This window comes from Phodopus roborovskii, unplaced genomic scaffold, assembly GCF_943737965.1.
Source record: "Phodopus roborovskii unplaced genomic scaffold, PHOROB, whole genome shotgun sequence".
NCBI lineage: Eukaryota > Metazoa > Chordata > Mammalia > Rodentia > Cricetidae > Phodopus > Phodopus roborovskii.
In genome coordinates, this window is record NW_026126433.1 from 40,348,347 (window position 1) to 40,369,612 (window position 21,266).

General features: G+C 42.9%; 1 protein-coding gene across 1 annotated transcript in view; it reads left to right on the forward strand.

The window, feature by feature from the left end:
* The first annotated feature begins 4,537 nt into the window (after window positions 1-4,537).
* Window positions 4,538-21,266, forward strand: part of Rgs5 (regulator of G protein signaling 5) — a 35,241-nt gene continuing 18,512 nt past the window's right edge. Inside the window, exon 1 of the mRNA XM_051186206.1 lies at window positions 4,538-4,688. Coding sequence (XP_051042163.1) covers window positions 4,645-4,688 — 44 coding nt within the window. The 5' untranslated portion in view covers window positions 4,538-4,644. The remainder of the gene's footprint in view (window positions 4,689-21,266) is intronic.

Consider the following 21,266-nt stretch of genomic DNA (forward strand, 5'->3'; position numbering starts at 1 on the left):
CTGGGTGAGAAAGAAAAACAACTCACAAGTTTGTGGCTCAAGGTTAGATAGGAAGGAAATTCCTCCTATCCACATCATTGTTCTTAATGGTGACCCTGTAGGGACAGCTGACACAAATGAAGGAAACTTTTCATGCCATGCTAGGACTTGTTAAAAATTTTCTATGGTTCCATTAACAACTTACTCCAGAGACCACCTGGGGCCTGCTTACAATGGGGAATGCTGGATCTTCAGAGGGCCTGGCCACCCTCCAAAGAAAGGTTTCATTACATGTGTGGTGTAATGACCTCTTAGAGTCTTCGAGACTTTTAGAATTAAAAAACGTATCTGGGAAAACTGCCATCTACACAACATGAAAAGCTGATATAATCTTGTTTGACTTAATGAGTGTTTTAATGTGTTAGTTCACTTGTACATAGTGGTTTTTATAACTAAAATGGGTCCTGAACTTGTAAGAGATTTAACGTTTTGGTCATCAATACTATAGACTTAATCTACTAAACTGGAGACTGTAGGTTTTCCTTTAGAAGTAGAAGTTTAATTAATATATAATAGGCTTCTATTTAGTTCTTTTGTATAATGAGGCCACTTTGTTACTGACTTTATTTCGATATAAAGATGTCTCTTGTACTGTGTAAGCCTTGTAAGGATTGGTAGGCATTGGGTGTTTCTAAGTCTGTACCTAAACACTTAATGTTGGAAACATAAGTGAAACCATTTTGTGTGACTTGAAATCATGTAATGCCTGTAGATAGGAGTTTGCCACTAGGCCCCAGAGGCAAGATCTGATGTGTTCATGGATGGCCAGAGGATAGTTCAGATATGAGCCAAGGTAGGCTTTGATATGCCATAAATAACTAATCCTAAGGTGGCATTGACAGGTCCATGAACCAGCCCCAAGCTATGGGTCCTGATAGCACAAAGCTACTGCCCAGTAAGATGCACAGTAATTGGAATTTTGTAAATGGCCTCTTGGATTGCATTGCTCTGTCTCAGACAGAGCCTACCTGTTGATACCCTTTGGCAAAAAAGTTCTGTGTGTTTTAATGGTCCTTCTGTGTCCCTGACTTCAGTGACCTTTGAACTTCCAGCACCATTGCTGTTCTCACATGTGCCCACCTGTCAGTGCTAGCTGCTGGTTGGATACTCTCAAGGACCTTCTGGACTTCTACCAATGTCATCCTCCTGGTCTGTCATAGCTGAAGGACTTCATGGCAGACATGGGTTGAGCCTACAAGCTGCTGGGACATCCTCACTGAGGCATACCCCAATGGAACCTGCAGCAGCACTTTCTGCCCAACCCTACTTGCTTGATGGGGGTGTCTGTTTAATTTTTATATTAGTGTAATAGTATAAGAAATGTTTGTGTGAATAAACTGAATACATTTAAAAGTCAAATCATGGGTGGACATCCTAATTGCTGAGAGTATGGATTAATGAATTATGCTAGCCCACCCCTGTCACCTGGCAGAACCCTGGTCAGGGTTCCATGGTTTAGTAGTCTGAACCAGGGTGCGAAGGTGCAAAGGACCCCTTTAAAAGAAAGATCCCCCCCCTCCACTTATGCTCTCTTTCCCTCTCTTTCCTACTGTTCCCCTGGGGCAGACAGAACTTTCCCTGTCTCCCTCTTCTCTTCGGTCCTCTCTCTGCTTCTTTGTCTCTTTACCTCTTTCCTCTCCTTCTCCCCTTTCTCTTTCTAATAAACTTCTCACTTAAACTCTGTCTACCTGTTGTGTTTGTTCACTGCCCCCTTGGCCTCAGACATCCTTGCCGGCTAAGGTTTCCCTTAAGCTTTATCCTAACAGTGACCTCCTCCCAGCACACAGACCATGCTCTCTACATTTCATTCTTTAATTAGTCTTTTTTGGGGGGGGGGTTGTAGAATTGATTGATTTGTATTTCATGTACAATCCTGTTTGATATGTCTGTATAAAGGTGTCAGATCCCCTGAAACTGGTGTTACAGACAGTTAGGAGCTACCATGTGGGTGCTGGAATTGAACCCTGGCCCTCAGAAAGAGCAGCCAGTGCTCTTAACAACTGAACCATCTCTCCAGCCCTCTAGTCTTATTCTTGTTGGTTATGATTTTGTAAAACCTTATAGCTATTAGAATTCCACTGAAGTTTTATGAAGAGAAAAACCAAACAACATTTTTTAGGGTACTAAGACATTACCCACAGAACAAAGAGAAAGGACCCCAATTATTGTAGTGGCATCTTATTCTACCAACAGACTTGAGGTAATGGCATTAGGGTATGACTTTGGTGTGTATGTGTGACCCCTTATAAGGAAGAGGATGGGCTTACTCGGGCTCTCTCTTGGGTTGTGGTCTGAGCATCCTGCATCGCAAAAGATGCCTCTGCAAGCTACCCCTAATCTAAGAGACACTCCTTTTATACCTCTTAGATATTGCTTAAATTGGGCCTAAAGGGTTTACTGACACTAACCCCTTGTTATCTGTCATTCCTTGCATCCCAAGTAGAGTCAAATCAGATCAACCAGAACAAATCCCATCCTGATTACTTGAGGGTCCAAAGGAAAACTCCATTTCCCCAAATTCCAAAAAGCAGAAGGGACAAATGGCTATCTGTGGAACCTATTGGCATACATTGGCCTCCAGACTGTCTTGGTATCACAAATACATGTTATACATTTCAAAGCATCCTAGCTCCTCCCCTTCCCAAACTTCCCCACTCACAGGCCAACCCTCCACCCCCTCCAGCACAGCACTCCTTCTCTTTCTAATTCTGCTGTACTTTGAAGTGCTCTTTCCCTTTGTTTTCCCCTGAGTCTCTCCCTCTCCCTCCTCTTCCCTCTGTCTTCTCCTTCCCTTCTGTCTGCTTTCCTGTGCTCTCCCTCCCTGTGTATCGCTCTCTCGGTTCTACTCTATTTCTGTCATGGCCAGGTGAAATCTGCAGGCCATATTCAGTCTACGTCTTTCCCTGCCCTGGACTCCTCCAGATGCCTCTGGCTCTTCTCTCTTTCATATCTACAATGAAAGCCCTCCCCTCTTAACTGTACCATGGAGTAGTCAGGTTGTCAGTTTATACTGTTACCAGGGACAGTAGAAAACAAACCACCAGATGCTTAAGCTTGTCTTGGGAGAACACTGTGCAGAGAGACTCAGGGCGGAGGGTGGGGGGTGGGGGGGGGACTGTCAGGATTGAAATGGAGGAGTCACACTGGGCAGAGAAGTGGCTGCTTGGAACCCCACAGTTTGGGAGGCTGAAGCAGGAGGAGCAGAGGTTTGAGGCCAACCCAGGTTTCATAGCCAGACCCTTTTTCAAAGGGAGGGAACTGCTTGTCCCAGTCTTCTGAAAGAAACAAAGCCCAGGAGTTATGAAGAAAGGCTTCTCAGCATATCAACCAGACACTACCAGGGTGCATTCTGACCTCCAGTCCTGCTTGTATTGTCCTGGTGATTTTGCTTTCAGTCACAGGCTTATTTCACCTCAAGACTTAGGTTTAGTCAAAGCAGAGAGTAGGGAATTGTGACTGACCTGTCTGCCAGGAACAGACATTCCAAGGAGACACTTAGTTTGGCCAACAGACTGTTGAAAGAAAGGACTCTAAGAGATTAGACACCCACCCCCCCCACCCCCCCCCCCCACCCCCCCCCACCCCCAGCATTCTCCTGCAGGGAGAGGAAGTGGCTGAAACCCTGGGGACATCCAGAACAGGAATTTGTCTCCTGGAGAAAGATTTACAGCTTGTGCAATGAGCTTGACCTCCCACCAGACTGACTTGCAAGAGAGACTCAAAGGAGCTGGACTTGGGTGGGCAGGGGAATGCACTTTGGTTATGTGACTCCCTTGTTTTCTGTTTGCAACCTACCCTCAAGTCCCGTAAATAGACTCAGGAGAGTCACTGGATTTCTTTGTCTTTCCGGGGCCATACTGAACAAATCTTCTTCTTCTGCCTTTTCACTATTAATTTGGCTTCCTTAACTGGCTCACTGAAGAAAGTAGGCTGAGTGGGGCTTTGGGATCACAACTGTACCCCTTGAGTCTTGTAACAATGTGCTCAGGCAGCTGGCAGCAGCTTGGGCAGGCCTGCCTCTGTTGCTCACACCTGCTGCACCCAAGTTCCTAGCCATCAGAGCCTTTGAGCTCCAAATTCCTAACATGCATCCAAGTGCCCAGCACATGGGATTCTCAGGTACAAATTCTCTCCACCATGAAAAGAAGCATGCTTTCTTCCAGTGTGAGAGAAAAGCGGGCTCAGTGATGCATCCCAGGATCCTTGGCAGCCCAGAAGTGGATCCTGGTACTCCGCTTTTGACGAAAGCCCACTTCACTCTTCTGGGACCTGGGATTGCAGACTTCAAGCACTAAGTTAGGGTCCAACTCAGCCCTGACTTAACAAACAACAGAAGGTTGCCTCTGAAGCAGTCAGAAGCCAGCCCCAGAAATGCCTGCAGCCAGGGAAGCCTCCCAGCCCCCACCTCAGGCAAATTGCCTCTGTGCTCCAGCCCACAATTTCTCCAGAGCTCCTGATTGGTCCTCAGAGCCACAGAGCTGAGAGAGAGCCTGTATATATTCCTCAGAGGGAAAGGCTGCCCCAGACAGTGCTGACGTTTTCAGATATCCATTGAGCTGTTGAAAAGTTCGTGCTCAAGCCTGAGGACCTAAGCCGTTCGCCAAAATGTGTAAGGGACTGGCAGCGCTGCCGCAGTCATGCCTGGAAAGGTGAGAGCCGAACTTCTGCAGTGTAAGACATAAAGGTGTGGTGAGCCTTTACTCGAGGGAGGATGCCCGGAGCACCGTGGGGTGAGGTCACAGGGATGAAACAGCTATTTGGTGTTAGACTTGGTGTTGTCTCATCTGTAGCAGTACAGAGATCTGGAAAGATCTGAGCTGGAGATCCAACAGGAGATAATTCATGTGTCATTTCCTCCCAGAAGATGCCTGTTTTATTGGCGTGTGTGTTTAAAAGGTAGCTTCCAACACTGAAAAGCATAAAATCATCTGGATTTGAACTCTGGCTCCCCTACTTACTACTTTGTGTAGTTTCTTTAACTTCTCACTTTCTGTATCTGTAAAGTGGGGGTAGGAAGCACATCTACCTTACAGGCTGGTTTTGGAGATTGTGTAAGTGCTTAATGTGTGTGAAGTGCTCAGAAGAATGTCTGACATTATACAACTGTGGAAAGAATGACCTTTATTCACATCTAGAGATCGGGCTGCAGGTTCTGCATGCAGGTTTGCAGTGGGGCAGCGGAGCTTCACATTCTTCCCAGTACCCTAACCCAGTAGAAGTAGCTGGATTGTTGGACAAAAGAAAGCCCCTGGGATACAAGGTTTGTTAATTATCTAGCGTTCTCAAACACACCGTTGTCCCCAGACTGTGCTATAGTCTGCAAAGAATTCTACATCTAAAATAAACATCTTACTGGAAACATCTTAACCCAACAGCCCACATGATCTGGGTGGATAGAAGGGTTCTGCTCTCTTAGGGAATGGGTCTGGTTAGATTTACATTGATCTCCAGTTGTCAAAGGAAGTAAAAGTGACTGTTGTACAGCCTGCGTCTGTCCCTAAGGGCAGTGGTGATATTTTTCTGAGATGGTTATATCATATCGTTTAGAGGGCCATCAAGGACTTTTGCCTTTTTAAAACTTTCCATTTCCTTTTATGATTTCCATCACAGTAATAAATTTGAAGTGATTAAAAAAAAAAAGATACGACAATACAGCATATTCCCTGCAGTCAAATGCACAAAGATTTTGAACTGATAACCACAGCAGAAACTGTGAGCTGGCTAGTAACTCAGCAGTTCATTACTCATTGGACCAGGGGGAGGAAGGTGGAACCCAGGGCTGGGAACAATTGCTTGTTTTGATCCTGCTCACCTCCTCTATAGAAAGCTCCAGTAAAAGGCTGCATGCAGCTGAGAAGCAACCCAACTTCTTTGAAAAGCAGATGATGTATCTTGCTCTTCCACTGTGAGAATCACACATTGACTGTGCACTGCATGGATGGATGCCTTGAGCCCACCTGGTATTTACAGTTGAGCGATCTTACTTCATTACCCTGGTGAACAATTGATGCCACTACTGTGACAGTCTGCAGGAGTTTGGGCGTTTTGACATGGTTATTCATCTTGTCCTATGTTTTTATGTAAATGACACACCAATGTTTACAGAGATACAATGATGGGATTCTTGCAGTTATTTTTATTATTGCCCTGTATTAGATTCATGATCAACATTAGAATTTATTTATGTTTACATTTATAATTTATTAACTTTATTTCTAGTTGGAGATTAGTGTTAGTCTTGCTGGAAATGTATACATTTGGAACCCACTATGGTGGATAGGCTAGTGGCGTAACTGAGCATTTTGCAGAATTCATAATGTTAAGAATATAGTAAGCTAACAGTGTTGGGAGAGGTCATTGACAAATTGTGGATTCTTCCTGATGAAACAATTTCAGGTATTTCAAGCCTGTACACATCCCTTAGAAATCTAGACGACAAGCCACACCCTGCTCACAGGACAGTGGCCCCATGTAGGAAGGTAAATGAGGATGCATATTACTGGGTGCTGTGGTTCAGTGGAGAGGGATAGATACAGAGTGCTAGAAGCACAAAGTGGGGACTGGTTGGGCTTCAGAACTTTTGATTGTCAGAGAGGACTTCGCTGGGAGTTAAGAAAATGATGCTTAAACTAATCTTATAGGAGAGAAGAGTCTGGCAGGTCTATGTAGGAGAAAGGGATGTGAAGAATGCCTTCAAGGCCAAGGAGACAGGCTGCATGTACAGACATGAATGTAAAAGGGGACAGGAAGTTTGGCCAATGTTAATGCAATCTGTACCAAGTTTCAGGCAAGTAGGGAAGGAGGGAGACCTCCAAATTTTCAACCATATTTGGCACAATCTCCTACATAGCACACCTCACTCACTATTGCATAATTTGGATTTGGTTTATCCACCAAGGATGAATATGTTGGAGACTGTTTGACAGTGCCATAGGATATTTAAGAGGTATGGTTGAAACACCTGAGAAGATCAATTTATAAAGACAAAAGGTTTTCTATGGATCCTGGTTTTGGAGGTTCCAATCTATAATCAACTAGCTACACTGCTTTTGGACCTGTTACAAGATAGAGTGTGTGGCAGAGCAAAACTGATCACCTCATTCCCTTGTAACAAAGAGGCAGATGGAAGGGTGGAAGTCTTATACCACACTATGAGGACATACCACCAGTGGCTCTCTAGGTCCTGCCTCTTAGAGATTCCACCACCCGCCATGAGCACCTCCTGCAGACCAAACCTTTCACATGGATCTTTGGATCTTTGTGGAGACATTCAAGTTACAAACCATAATGGGGCTTAGTGGATGTTTCTTGTGGGACCCCTCTACTCACCGCATGGTTCCTTCCTCTTATATTATACCATCTGTAATGTGGTTCTCACCAGGTCTAAGTTGATACACAAGTACCATGCTACAAAGCCTGCAGATCCTGCAGAATTGGAAGCCTCAGCTATTTTGCTATAGTATCAAAGAACAGATTAATAACACCTGGGCTCACACAAACTCCTGACTCTGAGAACTGAAGGTATTTGTTTAGCGCAAGGGTCTTTTTCTTTCTTTGCCTATAACAGTTTTAAAAAGACAGCCAGCATTTGGTACATAGTAAACTCTTGATAAATCTTTTCCTGAAAAAGTTCTTCAATAATTGATAATAGCTGGAGATAGGTCTGCCCATTGTCAGCCTGTCACTTTTCTCTGCTGTCCTTGAGGATGGAGAAGAACAAACATTAGTAGGGACATGTTAAATCACAAAGGAGAAAAGACTGTGCTTCTAAATACTGAGGTAATGAGGGTTTCCTGCAGGGGTGTGAGGAGGAGCTGGAAAGAAGAAGGTGAAAAGAACCCAGTATTGGATTGGTAAGCAGGGGAGGGCAGGTTGTTTCCAAGGATGGCAAGCTTTTGGCTCTTGGCCATTAAGGAACTTCACAGCTTGGGAGGCATCTCTGCCACAGCTCCTTTAGTAGCTTGCATTCACTATATTAGCAAAGCACTTCTTCCCATTCTTTCTCCTTTAGTCTGAGTTATGGTGAATCAGGGTCTCTCAGATCCCAGAAGCTCAGCTGGGAAGGGTTCTTAGAAGGTTGTCTAATCCTTTTGTCCTTTTCTAGTAAGAACTCAGATTACAGTGGATAGAATGATAACAAAATAAGTCTGTTTCTTGGGCCAGTGTTGATGGCTTGTCTTGCTGGCCTGAGCAAAAGGAGGCAAAACTTTAATTAACTTAGGCAGGATCAAGCATTAGCAACAGGAAGCAGGATGTGAATGGACACCAGCCAATAACGGGTTCCTGTTTCTCTTTTTTCCTTTAAAGTTTGAATCAGTTCTCAGATAATGTGGGATCTGGACCATATTTCAAAGACAGAGTCCAGTTGCAGGGGGATAAAGATAGCAATAGCCTGACTCTTTGACTGTCCCAGAAAGTGTCTGGGGAGTCACTGGAGCAGCACAAAGGTGAAGGCAGATGCAGTGCAGGCAGGAAGGGTGGCTTTGCAGTCTGTCCCTGCCTCTGCATTAGCCCTGGAATATAACAGGGACATGGAAGGACTGGTGACCACAGTGATCCTCCTGATTCCTTCCTGTGGGAACTGGGAAAGCCCTGGCTTTCTTTGAGCCTCATTCCTCATCTGAAAGTTTCTATCTCTTTGGAAAGAAGTGGCACAAGAAAGAAACAAAACAAAATCCACAAGGTGACAGGCTCAGAGATAGACTCTACTGAGTAATCCCCCCACCCCCTTTGTATTAGAGGTAGCCTGGAAAACACTATTTAGTCAGTGTTGTGTCAAAACCTTTGACAAACATTTATTTCATTCATAATTGTTCACTCTCCCAAAGTATATTTCATGTTTCTCCTTTAAAAATAACACACACAAAGTATGTACCCAGTATAAAACATTAGAAGTTACAATTCTTATTCAGAAATCTCTTCTGGAACATCAGTGGGTCTATGAACCTAAAGGTTGGAAGCGTGTGTCATCAACACAGCTACTCTGCATGCATCTTTGGACTCTTCACCTGGCTGCACAGCTCCTAGAACATTCACAGGGTGCTTCCTGGCAAGGCATTCTGTGGCTGCTATACCCAAGTAAGACAGCCTAACTAGGCACTTTTCCTTTAAAAAGGAAATGCTTCAGGGTTTAAAGGATTGTGCCAAACAGCTTTGGAATCTGCCAGACAGTAACTACTTGAGCAGGTTCACCTCATGAATAGCAAATGAGACAGACTAGTCCTATCGACTCCAATTGCCTCTCCAGACACTTCTCAAGCAGCGCCAATTTCATCTGGATGAGTTCTCACTTAAATCCCTTAAACCCCATGTTCTAGAAAGCCATTGGAACTGTCCCTTTAGAGTCAGAGGAGGAGATGGAGCATGAAGTAAACTGCTTGCTACAGTGTGAAGCACCCTGCTCCCCAAGTGTTTATTATTAGCAGTGAAGTGTGGACAGCTATTTTGGTCAAGCTGTGACTTTTTTTGATTTGTGTGTGTGCAGAACATCTGTTTCTTGATGAAACACTCATCTACAGGATTCAAGAAGTTTGGAAAGAGTCAAGATGTTTCATCTAAAATGTGGCTCCCTGTATTTTGGCAGCTTGTTTTAAGTGGTAGTTTACAAGGAACATTTGGGCCTGTAGAAGTATGAGACCTAAATAGATTGTCTTACATCTCCTGAATCCCCCATATATAACACAGGTATACCAGTTGAATGGGTAGATAAAGACCCACAACCTTGTACGGTCTTTTAAGACTTTGATAAAAGACATACTGTTGTTGCAATCAGGCATTTATATTTAGTAGAAATGAATGGCTTTTTCTTACTACATTTATTTGTGTGTATGTGTTATTTGTGTAGTGTGGTGTGTGTAGGTATTGCTACATTGCTCATGTGAAGGCAAGAGGACAATTTGAGGGGGTCTGTTCTCTCCTTCCATTACATGGGTTCTGAAGGACAGGGCTTCAGTTATGCTGGCAAGTGCCTTTACCCACTGATTAATCTAGCCATCCCCAGGGAATAACTTCTTTGCCAAAGATGGTTATAAATTGGTAAGCTATTTTCTGATCTTAGACAAACAGATGTTGCTTTATTTCATAATTTTCGTTTTACAATTTTCATCACTCCTGGCACCACTTGTGTGGACCACACTAAGAAATTCATTTTCTGTGGGTGCTAATTGGGTGACTTAATCAAAAATTTATTGCTATAGCAGAATGTCTGAGATGGGCTGGCTTGTAAGAGAAGGATGCTTATTTAGACTCATGGTTCAGTAGGCTGAACTGTCAAAGAGCATAGCGCTAGCCTCTCATACTGAATCACAGCCCAATGGCAGAGCAAATGTCAAGTATGTGCCTATGGAAGAGCTAACAGGAGAGGGGTGAGGAGTAACCCTCCTGTGTGCAACTTGCACTCAGAGTACCTAATCCATCCCTGGAGAGCAGCATCAATTCCACTCAAGACCTCACCACCTCCCAACACTGTTTATGGGGGTGATCAATTGCACTTTATAGTTTAGAAAGGAGAACCCATATTTAATTTATAGCTGTGCCCTACAATTGAATGCAATTTGACAACTATCTACTTGGAGTTAAAATCAACTTCCACAGGATAAAGTCCCTGTCCCACAAGAGTAACCCCCTTTCATCTACCCCGTGGACCCCAGAAACTCAAGTCATTAAGCTTGGCAGCAGTCACTTTTACCCAATAAGGTAAGCTGCTTGCAGGCTCACAACTAAAGGGTTATTCTTACCACCACATTTACTGTTGACCCAATTTTTGCTAAATAGGATGAAGGCAGTCTCTATTAAGTCCTCGGAAATCAACCATACCCAACACTTACTGTAGTATAGTACTGGTCTCATGGGGGCTTGCTGGGGGGTGAGGTGACCTAGCAAAAGAGAAAATGGATATTGATGTAACATTCTCCCCAAACTCCTCTTCTCCAGATCCACCATCAGAACAGGGACACAAAGCAGGAACATTCAATTGGTGCATCTCATGCTGAAAATGAGCACAGATTGCGAGGGTACATGAGGTGTCTCCCATGTTTCACCCTTCCTGCTGCTTTAGGGAACCAGTGTACCAATTGCCACTTCTACTTCTCTCATCCCTCTGCCGATTCTGTGTTGAGCACCAGGAGTTGGAGCGTGTGCTCCTTGGCCTTCCGATCACATGCCAAGTCTTCTACTCCAGTTCCTCTGTAAACTCTGAGCCTCACGTCTAAGTCCTGCTGAGAAAAGTCTAGGTCAGACACGGGGTCCTCCGTTACCGAGATCTGACCTTAGCCTTCAAGAACCACCAGTGTCAATCTCGCTGGCCAGCTACATTCCAAGGTCCCCATCAGGAAATCTGCCACAGAGCCACTGAGTGTCTCTACCCTCCCACATAGTTTTGACTCTGTACTGTTCCAGCAGAGGCAACCATGAAGATGTCCTTATTACATGCTTGGTTAGCATTGCTTAGAGATCAGGTTTAAATATCTGTTTTACAATCCCAGATAGGAGATATTTCCCTGTCAGATACAGTGTCGGTAATTGAAAAAGAAACACAATTGCCTCACACAGAGTTGAATTTTGATTGTCTAACCGACTTAAAATTGTCTGTGTTCTTCACCAGGCAGAAGTGATCAGCACCAGGGGGACTGGGCACCAGGGCTCACAGGCCTCCCATATAAAGGATTCCTGTAAATATATCTTCATGATCACTTTTACCCAGTGACATTAAAAAACAAAACAAAACAAAACCCGGGTCCTCAGCAGGGACTTGGCCCTAGGGACCCTTTATTGGTCTTTAACTTTATTTTTGTCTCAAGCAGTTGTAGTGAGGGTTTCATTGAGCCACTGTCTGATAAATTTCTCTAAACTTGGGTAAAAAGAAGGGATTTATTTAGGACCCTCTCACTTTGGGTGTTGAGAAGGGTTTTCATTCACTCAACCCTTGTTGGTGTTACCTTGGGACCTTATTTTTTTTTAACCTTCTTAATGTCTCTTTTATTCACTCAAATTCTTCCTTTAAAGTTCTTGATTCTCTCTCTCTCTCTCTCTCTCTCTCTCTCTCTCTCTCTCTCTCTGTGTGTGTGTGTGTATACATGTGTGCCTCTGTATGTGCATGAGCCCTTGAAGGCCTAAGAGGCATCAGATCTCCCCAGATCTGAGAAAAGTCATACTAACTTTTAAACTAACTTTATGCACATCTAACCATACCTAAAAAGCAAAAGGAAGATAATGAGTACATTTCCAATTGCCATTGTAACAGGTGCCACAAGTTTGGTATTGAAGCAATACACATTTATTCTCCTACAGTTCTAGAAGTCAGAAGTCTGAAATGGATCCTAAGGGATGCTTTCATTCTGGTGGTTGTAAGGGAGATTGATTTCTTTGCCTTTTATAGCATTAGGGGGTGACCTGCATTCCTTGGCTTATGGCCCTACCTTCATTGTTAAAGCCAGCAATTTTCCAGTATCTTTGCTCTCATTGTCACATCACCTTAAGACACTGATCCTATTGCCTTCTTTGTGCAATGACAGATTTACAATGAGCCCACTTTAACTTTATCACATCTGCCCCATACTATAGCCACAGATCCCACAAGTCAAGGCAGAGCCTCCTTGAAGAGGTTCTTTTTTCTTGTATGTGCTTTGTATCAGTCCTGACTTATATTTGCAATACATGTTATATTTACATAAGTCCCCAGTCTTGAGGAAGATTCTCAGCCTGAAGACTGGTGCTAATTTTCCCGTGTTTGTCAACACCATGGATCCTAGCTGTGACAACTGAGTGGCTGCCTGCCTGGTTCCTTGACCCTGTTGCCATAACAAGCCCAGATCTAAAATTTAGTAACAACTTCTGTGAGTTTTCATTCTTTGGTCTTCAGTGTATGAAAGCTATAGTGCAGAAGAATGTGTTGATTACTTTGAAAATTTTAAGACATATTTTAGGAAAATGCAAACTTTCACATGAAAGAATGTGAGGAGAATGGGGAGAATTTTGGAAGAGTTAGAACAAGGATAAGAAGAGACCGATATCTCTGGAATCAAAAACAAAGCAAAGCAAACAAACAAAACAACCCACCCTTTCTTCCTGGCATGCAGTCTCTGCCAATCCATACACCCCCAAACACTCATCCTTTCAGAATTTCCTTAGAAAGCCCACTCACCTAGGAAGAAGCCATTCTGCCTCCCTTGAACTCCCACACAAAAATTCTTTTCTTCCATAGCTCATATACCACTTCTTAGGGCTGGGAAGTGGGGCAGGGATGGCCTTACACCTGTAATCCAATTGCCTTGACCTTTCCTTTGCTGAGGTCCCATGGCCCAGGGAACATCACATCTTACCCCATATCTTCACATTCACCTTTGGTTAGAATACTTGGCATCAAATTTTCCTAGCAATCATGACCATGTCACTATTTTACTAACAAAGAAATGCCTGTTCAGAATCAGAAAATGAAACACACAAACCTCAGCTCAGCCACAGGTATGTTAACTCAAAATCAAGGACTTTTAGCATGTGTCAAGACTGTATGGCAACAAGTCACCCCATCCTTGTCTCCATATAAACCGGAAGCTACTAGAAGCCAGAAATGCTTATTAATATCATAAATTATCCCACAGTACCTATTATAAACCATTGCAAGCAGCCATTGTTTCATTAAAGTCAGACAAGTAAATTATTGTAGAAATGAATTTATGAAACAGTAGATAATTCTTGAAAATAGAAATCTGAGAAATTAAAAGCTTCTGTTTCAACATTTTCTTTTCCAGGGAAAGAAGAAAGATCATTTGAAATCTAATTCTAGCAATAGAAACAGTTCTCTGATCCTCGTTGCTTTGCCATTATTTTCTCAACAACCCTTCCTTCCTTCCTTCCTTTCTTTCTTTCTTTCTTTCTTTCTTTCTTTCTTTTTTTTTTTTTTTGTAGTCATTTGTCAAAGAGAAACACTGAATAAGACCTCTGATTTCTTAAGGTAATAAAGCATCATGAGAAAAGAAACTGAGTTAGACAAGTGATAGACCGCTTATTGGTGTTTAGTAAGATCTTAATCTTGGTGTGCTCTCCTTTTCTCCTTCTCTAATACCCTTTATTCTTTTATCTTTTCTCTGGGATATGCTAAATAAGTTTAAAATAGGAACCACATGCAGTAACAAGTGTTTAGTCTGCAGAGCCTCTCTGTAATTGAACATGAAAGAATGCTTGGCGGTTGTGGGGACCACCACTGTCCATAGACGCTCTCGTGGGAACTTTGCTGACCCTTCCACCTTTGGAACTCAAAATTTCCACAAATATCAGTCTTCCTCAAGTGGAGGACCATTTCCCACTATTCATTATCTAGCTTCCAAACTGAATTACCAAAAGTCTGGTGTTCCTGCCAGTGCTATTTTGAATAAGATGGGGAATTGAAGGTCAAAGGGAAATGAGCTGTTTCTGGCCTGTCCATCCCGTCCCTACACTGTCTCTTCATTACCCCCAATAACTTACCCTGAGTGATAATTATGTCAGACACAGGACATAAAATCTTGGGAAATGTCCCAGTTTCCATGAGAATCCTTAAGTAGGGAGTGGACAGAGCTTGGGAAAAACAATGCTATCATAAAAATACAAAGTAAAGCAACAACAGGGAGAGATACCATGTCGTGGTTGCATTGTGCTGGGCAGCTACAGAGGCCTTAGAAAAAGCAGCCAACTCATCCATCACACTTGCAGAGTTGCCCATGTAATGAGGTAGAGATTCTCAGTCTGAAAGAAGACTACCTTAATGTCAACCAAGCACATACCCACTAATCGTATTCCGTCTCCTTATTCAATGTATATCTATCAACCTCCACAGCCCATGACAGACAGCTGAAGTCTGACATGTGGATGAGTACAGAATGAATATATGGATCCTGTATACACAAAGCTGTGATAGGGGCAGCAGTAGTAATAATAACACTTGTGCTTATTAAATATTTACTCTGCATCAAAATGCTACTATGGCCACCTCAGTAGGGATTGTTGATCATCCTTACCACAGATCTCCACCATCATTTTGTTATGCAAAGTGAGTTGTGATATTTAGTACTGGATGGTGGAAGGTAGAAGATACGGCCATGTGCTGCAACTCTGCTTTCACTTTCCCACCCCATCCCAACAGCTAAAGCAATTGGATAGGCTGAAGTGGTAGCAGACTTTGGGGAAAGGAATGAAATCAGAAGGGTTTGAACCTGGTTTGTGGCAGGAGAGAGTGCATGCAAACTATCAAGGAGGTACTTGGCATGCAAAAAATTGTCGAGGATAGAGGGAAACAAGGTTAGTAACAAGAGATATGGAAAGACAGAAAGTGACATTTTGAGTTTGGGATAGACCAAGCAGGGCATAGGAAGGGGTGGCATGGGAAGGGGAGGATAAGGATGAGGCAGATGGTACAGCAGTTCAGTTCTTTAGAACTGGTAAATTTAAAGGTGGAGAAGGAAGGACACATTGCAAGAATTTTCTGGAAAAGGGGACGACACATGACCTATCAGCTATTGGAATGAGGAAGATAGTCCATAAGGATCAGGGGGTACAGGTTATGACAATGAAGTGGTTCTACTTACCACTTCCCAATGGAGTATTGGGAAGGTGTGGAAGGTATGGTGAATGGTACTCACAGCCCATGAAGATCTTGGCTCCTTGCTTTTCTCATTTATGTGCCCAAAATGTCAAATGTTACAGCTGTAAAAATCTTACTATAGTTAGAGGAATAGCAGGAGCCTTATCACCTGTTTCCTTTCTTCCTCCCTGCCCCTCCCTCCTTTCTTGACTAGAACAGAGAACTAAAATCTCACTCAAGATCACCCAGCAAACTGATTACCTTAGCAGGAGGGCTAAGGAGCGCTGTCACGTGATACAATGTGTTTCCCTTTACTGCCCAAATATTTTTGTTCTGTGACTATACTAGATATGTTCCTTTCTTAGCATAGGACTTCTGTAATAACATTAGAAATTATAAGCCCTGTGATGTATATGTGTCATGGTAAATGTTCCAGGCACCAAGATAAACAACTCACATACAGTAGCTCATTACTTCATCACAAAAGATACTTGGAAGATAGGTGCCATTTTTCTTGTCGGTGATGAGAAAACAAGCAAACAGGGTTCAGAAAATACCCAAAGTCACACTTGTGTAGAAATGGGCTGAGACATCTAAGGCAGCTATGACTGCCCTCAGTATTATGCTATCCTGTTATCTACTTGGAGGAAAAGGAGCTTTGGGGGTTTGAGCTCTCTGGACGGATACTCAATGCTCCACTTGGCGTCTCTCTAGGAACAGCCCTTTCAGCACTTATGTAGATGGCTGCTTTCCGTCCTGTGATCTGAGATGGGATTCTCATTAGTCAAAGGCAGACACTTCTTTTCTGCCACTGCAGGGATGATAGTAAATGGGTCCATGTATTATTTGTGAGTACGAAATGGACTGGAGATCTGGAAAGTATCTGGCAATGTCACTGAGATGGAGTCAGGTGGTCACATGGCAAGGTTATCCTCAGCAGCTGGTTGCTACTCTTGCCTTGATGGCTTTTCTTGGTAATGGAAACTTCTCCACATTTATTGTTCACTATTTCCATGGTTTCGCCACAGTTATGGTTCATAAATCCTCCTAAACGCCTCCTGTTTGAATTTGAGCAACCTCTCTCTCCTTTGCAAGAGCATTATTCTACTTATAAAAAGCTGGTTTTTGGAATCATTTTACACAGACACTGTTGTTTTTAAGTTTCTTGTTTGGAGCTCCAGAATCTCTGGCAGTCAGTCCAGGGGCTGCAGCTTGGGTGTAGGTATCCATCTTAGGTTGAACGGCAAGCTCAGCCACTTTGTGTTTGAGTCACTATGGACACCGGTGTATCCATCCTCCCCCTCTGCAGTCCCCGCTTTGCCCTGGTGTGTGTGACAATGGGCAGAGATGTGCAGCTGCTGGAGGGGGAAACCAACTAATTCTAGAGCCTTAAATGGCAGTGTTGTGGTCCTTTGTTCAGGGGAGTCTCTCTCTTTCTCTCTCCCTCTCTCTCTTTTTCCTCCCCCCTTTTTTGTTTCTTTTTGTTTCTCAATTGTTTTCATTATTATCAGGAAGAAGCAGAAGTGTCTCCTCAATGATCTATGGAGAAGAGATACTGAAGTAGAATTCAGCTCTCCATCATCACCTGCTTTTTCAAAAGCTCAAGCTTACAAGTCCCCAAGTCAAAGGAATGTTAGGAGTTAGAACTAGCACCACTGGGTGGCACAGATGTTGAATAAGCAGAAATGGTGATGGTGAAGATGGTGATGACTGTGGTTACAATGGTGATAATAACAGTAGCTGGCATGTACAGCATCCTGCTTATGTACCAGGCCTGGATCAGCCTTTCCTGTCATTATCACTTGCGCTTCTCACAGAAACTTATTACACCATCTCCTAATTTATCCTCATTTTACAGATCGTGTTAAGGCCCAGGGTTATACAGCTGGGGTAAGTTCATTCAGATAGTAAGTAACTATTGGAAAATAAGATGATCTATTCAAGACCAATTCTAGGTTATTTCCAGTAGGTAACCAACTATATTAATGGTTAGCTATGGGTGGCTGTTTCTCAACAGCTTCACAATCGATGCATGAAAGCAAGACCACTGTACCTACAATGAAACCAAACTGAACACATTCTTTTTGAGCAAACTCTTAACAAGCTGATACAAAGTGTTTATATAATTTGTTCCATAATATCAACAAAGTCCCAGTTGTTTGTGTTCTGCTTGTGCTTTGTATGAAAGATTCACTGACCCACAATAGGATCACAGAGTTGAGATTCCGATGCCCTCCTGGTTGATTTTAGCCAACAAAACCTCAGAGTCTGGGCTAAGTAGGGAACAAGCCGCAGGTGCCATCTCTAGGAGTGAAAGGTCAGTTGTATCTTCACATATTCAGTTTCACATGGACAGGGGGTCCACAATAGGCTTCCCAATCCAAATCTGAGCCTCACCCTTGTAACTAGAGAGAGACCATTATTTGTACCAAACATTGGTCTTGACCAGATCAGCAGGGACAGTTTACTGATGACCGGCTCCACAGGAGACGAGCTTTCTAAACAGGCTTGCCAGTCACCACTGAGAAGTGAATATCTGACTAGAGCAAATACCCAGGGACCTACACCCATCTCACATTGTAGCGATTGGAGGCAACTAGCAGTGTAATGGGCTAAGAGCTTCCATTGTTTCTAGATCTTTTGGTTTTGCCTTTTGTTCCACAGGAGACTTCCAAACAAGTCGTAGTGTGAGGCGTGGAGCGGGCACAGCAAACATACCACTCGCTAATCTGTTAAGTGAACAAGTGATGAGGAGAAAGAAGAAACTGAACATGGCCAGAGGACAACCTAGGCTGCCATCCCTCAGGGGTTTTATTTATTTATTTTATTTTTTGAGACAGAGTCCTCTCCCTAGCCTGTAATTTATAAAATAAGCTAGGCTGCCTGGCCAGTGAGTACCTAAGGAACTACTTGTCTCTCATTGGCCCAAATTGGGATTGTAAGTCATTGCCACAGTTCCTGGCAGTTTTTAAAATCTAGTTTCTGGATTCTTCATGCTTGCAAAGCAAGCGCTTTATCTACTGAGCTCTTCCCTAGTGCTTTGTTGCATTTGCCATTGAGGGCATCTGCATGACAACAGCTGAGGTAAGTGTGTGCACACACAAAAATGGCAATAGTTGTTAGTAAATCTGACAGGAAACGGTGGAATATAACCAGAGCTTGAAGGACATGAGAAATAAATGTGTTATCTATAAATGTGCCATATTTGACAACTGACATTGTCAATTCCAGTTTTTCAACCATCTTATAGTTCAGAATGTCGTATAATGTAGTTAATCACATGAGCCTTGGGAAGCAGCTGTCATTGCTGAAGCCACATTTCAGTTCCTTAACAATGATGGCACTGTATATTTCTTGCTGTCTTTCTTCACCTTTCTACCACTTACATCACCGAGGGATATTTTATGCAAACTAACCCTAGAGCCATTTGCCTAAGGTACCAAATATAAATTACGTATATCAGCTAAGAAGTTAAGTGTTTATTTTAATGTACCACACTGCATTAGATGGCTAAAACAAAAGCAATGGTTGGTTTCTTTTTAGCCAGATGGAAGTAGTAGGTGCCAGAGTGATGTAGTCTTTCTCCATACAAATGGCCCGATCTGGCCTTATCCAAAGCCTTGAGAATTAATAATGATTTTAAGCAGTCATGTTCAGAAGAACTCAAGGAGTGTGTGTGTGTGTGTGTGTGTGTGCGCGTGCACATTCATGAATTTCCATAGGTATTTATTGCTTTTTTTTAGGAAGCAAGAAGCATATAGCTTAGTTTTTCACCATTATGAAAAGTAACCTGTAGGGTTTTTTCTACAGCCATTGCAGCACATGCCTCTTTGTGGCCAGCAGGGGGCATCTGCAACACAGATCTGGATTGCATTGAGTTTAACCATCCAATAATAATAGATCAAGTGTTTTGGAAACTTGTTTGGAAAATGCTGCCCTACATATCCCAAGCTTCTTACAGAGTGTCTTTTTTTCAAAGATGTATTTGAAATGTGTCTGGTGTCTAGGATTAAACCTGCTTGTGATTACCAAATGTGTTTCAAGCACAGGACTCTTGAAGCCCCTCTGTCTCTTTAACATAGTTAAGGTGTAGTCTTGCATTATTCTCAGATCTCTCTTCTCATTAAAATATACCCCATGGAAGAGATATGAATAACTGAATTATGCTCCACTTAAGCCCTGATCTCTGTCTTCTTTTCTTTCTTGTTTTTGCTTTTAGTACTGGAAATCTACCCAAGCCCCTACCCATGCTAGGCAGGCACTCACCACGCTGGCACTCACCATGCTTCATCCTCAGCCTCATACTTCTCTATCTCCAGTTACTTTAAAGGTAGAAGACAGAAACAGAACTCAGTCATTTTATGGTCCTTGAAGTTGTCTAGTGGCTTTATGCCTCTCCAATCAACTAAGTTAGCAGTCATATTCAGACGATGTCAGGGAGTTGGGGGCAGCTGAAGAAGGTAGCTAGAAAACATTGGTGTGTGTGTGTGTGTGTGTGTGTGTGTGTGTGTGTGTGTGCTTTTCCATGGGTATTTATTGCTTTTTTATTTTTTTAGGAAGCAAGAAAGCGCATAGACTTTTCACCTGTGTCCCATCCACATTTTTTCAGTGATGAAATAAACATCTACAACATAGTTTGCATGGTGTGCAATTGTGCCCTTTGAAGTTGTTCCAAACATCTCCAGGACCAGAAACACCATCTTACTCCTTGAAATGTCTAGGAGCTGAGCCTCTTTATCGGCTGTCAATCAAATCTTCTTGGATACAGTTATATTTCTAAAGAGACTGTAGTGCTTCTGTTTGTAGTGAGCCCTGGTGCTGCCCTTGCACACACATGCATCCGAAGGTTACAACTTGCACCAGTGCAACCGCTAGCAGGAAGGACTAAGGTGGTCTACAGCCTATGGAGTTCCAATCCTCTGGCCAGCATACCCGCATGGGGGCGGATTTAGCTTGCACAGGCTACCGCCATTCAGACCATTGCAGCTTGGTGTGACTCGTTTCCAGAAGTACTTCCTCTGAGCCTCTAATTAAACTCTCACCCAGGCTTTTCCAATTGATTTTACTTCAAAACAAGTTCTTTTTGCCTTGTAACACAAAAAGATAACAAGAGGAGGGGGAAGGAAGGCCAGAGGAGATACAAATCATTTCTTGTGAATCAGCATTAATGCAGTTTAGCCAGGGGAAAATGCCTGGTGTGCAGTCAAAGAAATCTAGAGATGGTAGCTGGCATGGTAAACAAATTTGAAAGTTTTCCTTTCCAGATAGAGATGCTTCTGAAATACAATGAATGTCAGATGCATTAAGTTTATCTTTAAAGGGGAGACTAATTCAGCAGTTGAAGCTTATTTGATTTTTCCCATTGACTTGAGCTATCCCCATAAGACAGGAAGGCAATCTGGGGTAAAACATTTTCCAGGAACTCTTGAGCAGTGTAGCAACTCCATGATTTTATTCTTTATTCTTTTTTGTTTTGTTTTGTTTTTTTTAAGATGCCAAGTATTCGGAGTGGCTGGAACTTTATCATTTGTCAACTTGAAACAATTACTGCTTGATGAGCATAAATGCAATAACATTCATTCTTTTCTGCATGGCTGCAAATGAATAATTAGGCCAGTTGACTTCCCCCTAACTTTCTAATGTCCTTTCCTTAAGCCTATGCACTAAACCA